Source organism: Setaria italica, chromosome VIII, assembly GCF_000263155.2.
Source record: "Setaria italica strain Yugu1 chromosome VIII, Setaria_italica_v2.0, whole genome shotgun sequence".
Classification (NCBI taxonomy): Eukaryota; Viridiplantae; Streptophyta; class Magnoliopsida; order Poales; family Poaceae; genus Setaria; species Setaria italica.
This window is the reverse complement of record NC_028457.1, coordinates 39,240,202-39,250,367: the sequence shown is the minus strand read 5'-3', so window position 1 is coordinate 39,250,367 and position 10,166 is coordinate 39,240,202. Positions and strand designations below refer to the sequence as shown.

General features: G+C 43.6%; 1 protein-coding gene across 1 annotated transcript; it reads right to left on the bottom strand.

Annotated features, from left to right (window-relative positions):
- Positions 1–47: 47 nt before the first annotated feature.
- On the bottom strand, positions 48–7,670 carry LOC101775769 (putative disease resistance RPP13-like protein 3). Its single transcript, XM_012848314.2, has 2 exons — positions 6,570–7,670; positions 48–2,436 (listed from the first exon to the last, which is right to left on the bottom strand). The coding sequence occupies exons 1-2, from the start codon at positions 7,583–7,585 to the stop codon at positions 285–287; spliced, it is 3,168 nt and encodes a 1,055-aa protein (XP_012703768.1). The 5' UTR covers positions 7,586–7,670; the 3' UTR covers positions 48–284.
- Between the last annotated feature and the right edge of the window lie 2,496 nt (positions 7,671–10,166).

The following is a 10,166-nucleotide window of genomic DNA, read 5'->3' as shown; positions in this document are numbered from 1 at the left end:
ACATGTTGATCAGAGTACATCAGTTCATCAGAGTAAACTAATACCTGAGTAGCAATAGGAAATAGTGTACAACACAACATAAAGATTACAATAGTTCCTTTGGGTATCCCCTTTTATTACTACCCCAACAAACACTGAAACGGTGTATCTAGGAGCTCCAGCCATACATGACAGAACGAAACACTAATCAATTGACAATGAAATAAAAATACACAGTACCATGGGATGGATATACCTGCCATCCCTATTTATTTAGCAAACAACAACCAAATTATTTTGCAATTTCAAGCATTGATAATATAGTCAACGATTACCTTCAGCTTATCAGTAGTGTAGTTCTTCAAATCTTTGACCAAGAACCTGGTGATTTCAGCAGCTTCCTTCCTTTCCTTTTCTTTTATTTTAGGGGTTTCTGTTTCTTGTGTTCCTGCTTCATCACTTTCTTTTAATTCCGCAGCTAGGCCATTAACTCTGAGGTGCACCTCCCGGAGGTTTTCTAATGTGTCGATGCCAAATAAACCTTCAAAGGCTTCAAACCGCGCCTGAATCATCTCTAATGCTGGCATTGCATTGTCACCAAATCCCAGCTTTGGCACAAGGGGTGCAAAGAAGCGTAGCAGCTTAAGACTCGGGAATCCTGCTGGAACAAAGATCTCCCCATCAGAATCTGATTTATTCTTCTCGAGGATGTCCTTTATTATGTCCTGATTCTGCTTTGCTGCACTAAGTGAAAATGTGAGAGAAAACAGTGATGGCAGGTCCTGGAGGAGCTTGAATGTATCAGTCCGGAGAACTGTCAGAGATAGCGTTAACTTGCTGAGGGTGTGGAGTTTGGATATCCACGTTGGGGGCTTTTCCAACATCCCAGACAGTTCAAGGGCGATGAGGTACCTTGGAGGTGAGGACATGGAGTCCAGTGAGTTGATAAAATCAGAACCTTCATCGTTGATTGCCAGAGTTTGCAGACCACAGCTGAAAAGGTACGTAATAGCGGAAAGTAGTTGTGTGAAGATTTTATCATCTTTCTTTATATGGAGCTTGTAAATAGCAAGTTTTTTTAGCCCTATCATCTGATGAAGGCCATCGACAGCTGTTGATTCCCCAACAATTTCAATCCCTGACAGTACACGGAGTGCTTTCATTCCCTCCTTATTTTTCTCTTGCGTGGACGTACTTGTAACTGTGTCGTCCTCGCTTTTTTCCTGAGCAGATGTACTTTCCTTTGGTTCCTTAATTTTTTCTTGAGGCAACCTCAAGCCCTTCCGTGGGTTTTTATTGCCACCAAGTATGCTACTGATCCGTTTTAGCTTCTCTACAGATTTGGGTAGCTCCTCAACATGTGTCTCCCTTATGTCAAGAGTTTCAAGATACTCCAATTTTCCAATCTTCTTGGGGATTTTTGCAATCTCTGTTCTTCGGAGGCTTAGATACTTCAACACAAGCATTTTGCATATATGATTCTTCAGATGTCTCTCTTTCAAACCCTTCCAACCCTCAAGATCTAGCACTTGTATTATTCCATTATTGAATGAATGGAAAGGCAATTGCTTCAGGCTTCCAAAAACAGTCACTGACCGCACTTGAGACAAGTTTATGTTTTTTGTCATATTTTCATGCTTGGAACCACTGCTTTGCATAGAGAGTCGACGTACTTTGTTGCTGGGTGGTGGCATCATCCAATGGCCGCCAACCACAGTAATAAAGTTCTCTTCACTTGACTTGGAAACGATGTATTCAAGAACCATATCATGAACTAGAAATGTTTTTACTTTTCCATTGCTGTTGTGCTCCACAGGACGTATTAACTTCCTTCTCATGAGCTGATTAAAGTATGTCTCTGCAACTTCCTCCTCCGTGAGCCCTTGCTTCTCACTAACAAAACCTTCAGCTGTCAATCGCCGAGTCAAACGCTTCATACTAATTTTGGAACCTTTTGGAAACATGCTCAAGTACAGTGCACAGGTCTTAAGATCTCCCGGCAAATCGTTGTAACAGAAATCAAGTATCCTTGTAACCCCATCCAAGGAGAGAGCAGTCACACTCTCTGGAAATAATGATTTGCAAACTTTATCCCAGTGACTAAGGGCCTTGCTTGAGTTGCAGGCTACAAGACCAGCCATGCTGACTATGGCCAACGGCAGCCCTCCACATATTTTCAATATCTCCTCTGGGACTTTGTCCCGTACCTTTTCGCTTTCTTTGCTTCTTTTGGATTCATAGACACTTTGCTTGAACAAATTATTGGACTCAACAGCATTGAGAAAATCAACTGTATGCAGAAGATTAGTTGTGCCAACTGGTGAGCACGCTGCACCAACAGCTTGAAATCTTGAAGTCACTATTATTCTACTGCATTTTTTGTTCTCTACAGGCAAACAATTTCTGATATCCCCCCATGTTTTTGCAGACCATATGTCATCAATTAAGAGCAGGTAGCTGTCAAGAAAAGAGGAGAACATATATATATATATTAGAGATGAGACGGTAAAACAAATCAAGTTTATCTTTTCTGCGAGGATCTTTTTCATAAAACACCGTATTTTCAGAATTTAAAAAATCTCAAAATTTAGAGATTTTATTATTAAATTGCTTGTAACCATTTTAAAACTTGTCAACTTTTTCTTTCGTATACTAACTTCAAAATGGGCAAACTATTTTGTGTTTTAAAATGTTTTCAATGCTCGTGTTCTTGTTTGAGCTTCCTTTATTTGTGCCAGTTTAAGTTTGAACTCAGTTCATAATTTAAACCATTATTCTTAAATCTATTTGCTCAACTTAAACTCCGTTCAGAGTTAAACGACAAGTCCTCATACATTTTCCAATGCTATCTCTATTCTCTAACTTCCTCTCTCAGGTTGGGTTTAACTTCAGTCCGAGATCGAGATGTTCCTCTTTGAGCTAATCTTCAATATCTAGCTCAGTTCATCTTTCAGTTCTAACTGGATATATTTGAACTCCAGTTATCCAATCATATCCTTTGTCTCTCATATGTTTCGCGAATCCTAATAGCCACTTGAGTGATCACTACGCATGGGAGCAGTTGGATATCGAGCCATTGTTCATTCATCATGGAGGTCCCGATTTCCGAGTGGTCAACGGTGTCTCGAGGCACTCAGATCATAGACAAATTAATCAATTATCCAGATTATAGATGTGGAAGTAGAGATGATCGAGAACTGTGGAAAAATTGTGGATAATGCATGGAAGTTGATGCGGCGGCTAGGTTAGGGAACATGGGTGATGCCATATGAGAGGTGGCAACTGACTTTTGGGACTGGAGTAGATTTTTTTTGGAGACCTCATGAAGAGAATAAAATGCACAAAGCGAGCCCTATAGGAATGTGGAAAATGGAAGTTGAATGCACGCTCCACTCCGAAACCGCCGCAGTACCTCCCCCACGTCGCATGCGTGCCGTCCCCACTTCCTCCACGCACACGCGCCGCTAACGCCCCTCCCCTTCACTCCCAGTAACCGGCGCCATTACTCCTTCATGGCTGGCTATTACTCCGCCAATTTCGCTGCCTCAGCTCCCCTCCGTGGCCTATAAGTAGCGCCCGTCCCTGGCTCCCCTCCTTCCGTTTTGCCACCGCCGCCGCCCCTTTCAAACCAGCAGCGCCACCGCCGCTTTTCCTCACCGCCGCCACTCAAATCTTCCACCGTTGGATGTCGTGCACCTCTTTCACCGCCGCCTCCGCCGGTGAGGACCCCCTTCTCGCGCCTCTCTTCCTTTCTCCCTGCTTGCGCCAGCCGCCAAGGGCCCCGTCGCGCCAAGAAGCATCGGCGAGCTGCTGGTGTATGCGCCGCCCCTTCCTGCGCAGGCATGCGCAAGGTAGAAGAAAGGCTATTTTCTGATCTAGCCCGTGGCATATCCGATATTCTTATGCCTTGCAAATCTTGCATAGAAAACCCTGCAATTCCCGCAGTCTTTCTTTCTAACCCGAGCCCTGCACTTGTACAAATCTAACCCTGATCTTTGATCTAATCACGAGCTCTGTTCACTGAGTTTGGTGAATCTTCCTTGCTAACTCCTGGAGTATATTGTTTAGCTCGTACAATCCACATTTTAGCTCCGTTTCTACTCGTTCAAGTTGTGTCAGGTTCACGATAACATAAATTATACGTTATTGGTAATGTTTGCCCTCGCATGTCTTTAAAAATAAATTTAATAGTAATTTGATTAATGCCTATTTGAATTCTTTTCTTGATAAGAATTTATGTAGTAGGGTTTACATCGATTTTTCATAATCAATATTAATTTGACTCATTCTTATTCAATTAGTTTTCTAAATAAAAGTTAATTAGGTTCTATCCTGGTTTTCAAACTAAGATTTAATTGATTAATTCCTAATTATAACTAGCTTTTCTAAATAAAAGATATCTAGTGTGATACACCAGTTTTCATAAATAAAACTAACATGCTTAATAGTATTATAAATACATTTTCCCGCATTAACATGTTTAGTTGAATCCGAAATACAAAGTTCGATTAGATGTCTTGTACATGCTCTGAGTTTCTAAAGCTAATTGTTAAATTGATATAATTTGTACTTTAATATTTACAAATAAAATATGATTAAGTTTACCGCGTTTTCAATGATTAAATATAACTTGCTTAATTCCAAATAGGGTAATTCTCTAAAATAACTTATGTACATGTTTTATTTAATAAAAATGAATCAAGCATATAGTCTTTTTATTTCTTATGTGAATCAAACATCTCAATAGCTCCGATCTCAGCGTTTCGCGCGTTTGTGTGACCTTGAATCGAGCCCTGTTCTTTAGTACGTTCTTCTAAAGCTTTCTTTTGTTTTGGTGTATTGTTCTTAGTTGTACTATTTTGTTTGCTTGTATGTTGTGCTGGTAATTGCTTCAATTAGAAGGATCGTTGTTCGGAAGATTTGAATATTAAGAGGTTCAAGAGAGCAAGAGTCGAAGAGCAGTAATGGTATCTTTTCATTGGAGAAAGGCTAGTGTCTCTAACCATCCTTCTATCTATGCTTATTTATAAGAATATCTTGCATTAATTGGAACATGGAGAACCACCCAGAAAAACAGTGCTACCACAAGACTCAATGGCTCTAGTCTTGGTTGAATAATTAGAAACCTTAGTTTGGGGTAACCTTACTTGAGAAGAGACAAGAGGGGGGACTGAGTCGTTGCATTACCTGTGATAGGTCGTGCACGCCAGACACCGAAACCTTAGCGGGTTACCACTTACTAATGAATCTTTGTAAAGGCCTCATAGCGTCCCTATGCAATCATACCTCGGTAGTGTGGTATGGTGTCTTGCAAACACCGCATGGTTGGGTCCAAAGTTCATTTGAACTTTTACGCGACTTGTGGGTCAAGATGTACAACCTCTGCAGAGTGTCTAAAACTGATTGATCAGCCGCGCTCACGGGCAAGAGCGACCTGGACCCTCACATGATTAATTAAATTTGAAGATGGACTCAAATCATTAATTATGATTATTTCTTGTGGCCTTGTTGAGTACCAACCATAAGTGTACTTACCCTTGCTTACTGCTACTTAGAAGAAGGTGTGTAAAGTTTCTGAAGATGATAATGAGTTCTAGGCGTATGCAACCCCTAGTCGATTGCCTGTGAAGTTTGGAGCATCCGTTCCAAGGATCTAAGCTATGTATCTCTGATAGTCTCGTAAATCCTTATTTGTATCTTTTTTACGTGATATTGTTCCTGTTATTCACTAATGATGTCACTATATGTATGAAACTAGATCCTGACATACATGTAGGTAGCACTTGGTTTTGTTTAAAAATCGGGTGTGACATTAGCCACAATAGAGTTTGCCTTTGAAACAAAAAAGGGAGAACAAAAATCAGAAAACTGATGGGGGAAGTGTTGTTGCCCCTCATTAATAAGGGGAAATTTTGATAATGGAAACTTTTAATACTCATTTAGCAGTATTTTTGGACTAATCCATATACTATCAGGCCACTTGGCGCCTAAAATACAACATATATTGGCAGTTTTTGTACAAATCTTGATTTGGGCCTGCACTTGGAACATTTCTAGGAGCCTTCATGAGGAAGATGAGCACAAGAAGATCCATATAGGGGTCAGGCCAATTGTCCAAGTCCCTGTTGGTTGGCAAACCCAAAGCCCGATTCAAGTACCCAAACCCAAAGATGAAAGCCCTTGACATATATCTTGCGTTCCCGAAACAATTCGTCCACATGAAGTCCTGATCGACATAGATTTACATAGCACGTATCTTGGTTGTCTATAGAAAGAGGGTTTGCAATTTTGCAAAACTACCCTGGGATGAAAAGGGGATCTCCATATTTTACTGCTACACTTATGATTATGATCATTAATTCTATTAAGCTGTATATCAGTGTGTTCTTATTTCACATGTTTGCATTGTCATATGAACTTAAGTGGTGTTAATGGTAGCCACGGTGAAAAGCTAATCATTGCCGTCATCAGATCATCATAGTCTGCATGAGCGTCTTTTAAATTATGTATTAATTCCCTCTAGCTGACGTTGACTAAACCGGTGAACAGATCTAGTAATCAATAAACAAGAAATAATCTTTAAAATGTACCTCTTTTCCTTCAGGTGCTTTTTCACTTCGTTGACGAGTTCATCACCGTACATTGTTTCAATCTTCATCTGCTTTTCATCAGAGCTCCCATCATTGCCTTGCTGCTTGTGCCCTCTGACGAATGGCAGCTTTAATGTGTTCATAACGTGTGCTGCTAGGTGCTTCTTCTCCGAGCTTCCCTCCCCTGTGCTTTGGACTGCCTCCTGATCTCCGTCTTGGAAATTTTTTTCCCGAGAAATCTGATCTTTGTCTTGTAGCATGACTTGTTTCAGAATACTCCTTAGGACTGCCTCTTTGTCGTAGTTCTGGGACACATTAACCCAAGCACGGCAGTCAAATTTATTACTGACTTTCCGGTACAATGCTATGGCAATGGTGGTCTTCCCCACACCGCCGAATCCGATTATGGACAGAACACCAATGTCCTTATCAGGTCTGTCTACCCACTCCTCAAGCTTGTTCATGTCAGCCGTCACACCCACAGGCTCCTTCATACCGATGAGCTGACGGCTGGCGACCTGATGCTCCGCAATGTCATACGTAGCGGCACGGGCTCCGGAACTGTTGCCATTGCAGTTGCTTGGGTTGTCAACTCCATATCTGCCGCGTCGTTCGGCAATCTGTTGTGCCCGGATCTTGAGTTCAGCAATGTTGGAAGCAATTTCATGGCGAGGCCACCATGTCCAGACTTGATATATGGTTCTGACCATGAAGGCACATTTGACATCAGTGATGGAGTCATTGGGGAGGCGGTGGGCATAGTCATCTATGCAGTCCTCGCAGTCGTAGGCCATGTCACGGATCTGCTTCATCCAGTCCTTCATCCGATGGCCCTGCTCCTCCGGGGCAGAGCTGAGGTCGCGGAGGAAGGCCTGCATGGTGGCCAGCTCGTTGTAAATGTACTGGACGTCACCACGGACGCCCCTGACCAGAGCATACTCCTGGGCGAGAAGGCCACCCAGCTTGCCAAGCAGAGACTTCATGGTGGCTTCTGAAGCACCCACAACCAACTCCATCTTGTTCTGTGCGGTCTTGGCAACAAGCTCCGAAGCAAAGATTTCCCTAGGTTGCAGATCTGTTCACATCCACTGCTACCCAGCAGGGGTAAATCTGTGCGGGAAAGAAAACCATGTAAGAACCTATCGGGCAAAAGAATCAAACAAGTGAAGGAGAAAGAGGCACCTGCGCAACGAAAGCCCCATAGCTGGAAATCGAATTGGGCAGCGGAGGGCGGACCTGCAAAGAGTCTAGGGGTGCAAAGAGTCTAGGGGGGAACGGCCGGTTAGCTTTTCTTATTAGAGCCAATATTAATTCCCATCTGACACGTAAAAAATTCTTAAAAAACACCGGTAACCGTGGACGGAGTGCCTTAATTAACAACCGCCTTCAATTACATAGCATTGATGCAGCACATGTGCCACCTTCGCGACGACGCGGGGGCGATCTGTTTTTCCGGGAGGTGCGACTCGGTATACGCGATTTTATTTCCTTGTAAATGATGCAGCACATGCTATGCCATCTCGCAGCGAGTGCATATCGCAGCACAGTGCTCTTAAGTGGGTGGGTGCCGGCGACTTGACTCTTCGGCCTTCACCCCTACCCCCAACTTTGACACTATGCAAAAAGAAGATTCCCCATCGATCACATCAAACTTGCGGTACATGCATGGAGTACTAAATGTAGACGAAATTAAAAACTAATTGCACATTGTTGTACTTTGCGAGACGAATCTTTTAAACCTAATTAGTCAATGTTTGGATAATAATTCACAAATACAAACGAAACACTACAGTGTGCTACAGTGCTGTAACAGTAATTTGGCATCTCCAAACTTTAGCAACTAAACAAAGCCTCGGTGGCGTGCGGTCACTATCAACCACCCGCACCCTGTCGTCCTCCATTATTGCCTTGTGCAGTGCACTCTAATCATACTGATAATTATCTAGTTATTATAATAATCTAATTATTTCCTGGTGCAGTGCACTCTAATCATCAATCTAGTGCACTCTAATCATACTGATAATAAATAGAAGCAAGCTGGTATGTGGCTGTCGATAGAAGAAGAAGCTGATAATAAAGACGCAAGAAGTGTGTAACCTGATTGAAGTATTTATGAGCTGATTCGAGTATTCCTGTGGACAAGCAAGTATTCCTGTAGAAACAAGCGCCCGCCCAAAGAACGATGACCAACGTACCCGTAGGCTGGACCGAGCAAAATCCTTTTCTTCCTTCTTACGTCTTTCTTCTTCCTCTTTCTACCACCGATGAAGAAGAGAGACTATCCCAATCTACCCAATCCAAGACTGTAACACCCAAATTTTTAAGGAATTCAAATTCATTAAAATTTTCTCAAATTAGGATGTCATTTAAATTCTTAGGCATATTAATTTTCATTTTCTTCAAATTAAATTAATTCACCATAGGAGTTTATTGTGCATTCATGCTGGTGCATAATTTTTGGTTGATTGTGTTTGAATCAAATTTGAATTTAAAATTCAATTTCCAATTTTCAAAATCTTTCCTTTTCCCTTTTTCTTTTTCTTTTCCTTCTTCTTCTCCTGGGCCGCATTCTTCTCCTTCCCCTTCTTTCTTTTCTCCTCGCGGCCCAGCGCCACCAGCTCCTTCGGCCGCTCCGCCTTTCCCTCCGGCCCGCCTCCCCTCAGCTCCACCGGCCCAGCTTTCCTCCCCTGCTCGGCCCACCACTCCGTCTTTCCTCCACGGCCCGCGAAGCAGCGCGGCCCGCTCCCTTCCGCTGGTCTGATGGGTGGGACCCACCCGTCATCCCTATCCTCCGGCCGTATCCGGCTGGGACTTCTCCCCCGACCGCGCCGGACTCCGCCGCCTCCCGCAACCGCCATGCGCTTTCTTCGCGCGGGATCCGCCCCTTATCCCTTGACGCGCAAGCCGCCGCCAGCCGCCCCTATTTAAGCCGCCGCACCCCCCGGCCTCGAGCACCCGCGCCAGCACCCCGAAACCTTAGCCTCCCGAGCTCCAGCGTTGCCGCCGCAAGCCGCCGCCGTGAGGTGATCCCCGCTGCCTTTTGGTTCACCCCGAGGGCTCAAATGAGTTCGCCATGTCCCACGCTTTCTTCTCGTGCGATCCGCATGCGAAACCGAGCCCCGGAGCGCCGTTTTGGCTAACTCCAGCGACCTCGCCACCGCTCGCCGCTTTTTCCGCCGCCGCCGCGCTATCATCGGCGACCACGACCATCGGATCCAGATCTGACGGGTTGCATCGAGTCAACCGGATCGCATACCGGTCAACAGTGCCGCGCCGCGTCACCTTTGCACTTAAGCCCTCGCTTTTTCCACAAATCAACCCGCGGTCCAGTCTAGTTCAAAAGTATTTGTGTTTTGGTCCTGTTTTCTTTCGGTTTAAACCCTGAGTTTCTCTAAAATCAACCCGCCATCCGTTTTGGAGTTTTTACACGTTAAACCTTCAGTTTGTATATGTAATTACGTATAAGCCCTCGGTTTTTTGCAGTTTGACCCTAGAAGTTTTGTTTTTCTCGCAGAAAAACCCCTGGATCTTGTTTTAATCATATCTTTTGCATCTTAACTCCGTTTTTCGTGTTCTTTATATCCACGTGTTTGTTTT

Excerpts from the sequence above, each read along its gene's own strand:
- LOC101775769 (XM_012848314.2), bottom strand. The coding sequence starts at position 7,585 with ATGGAGTTGGTTGTGGGTGCTTCAGAAGCCACCATGAAGTCTCTGCTT. Across the intron at positions 2,437-6,569 it reads AAGCACCTGAAGGAAAAGAG|CTACCTGCTCTTAATTGATG; the intron begins GTACATTTTAAA and ends TTTTCTTGACAG.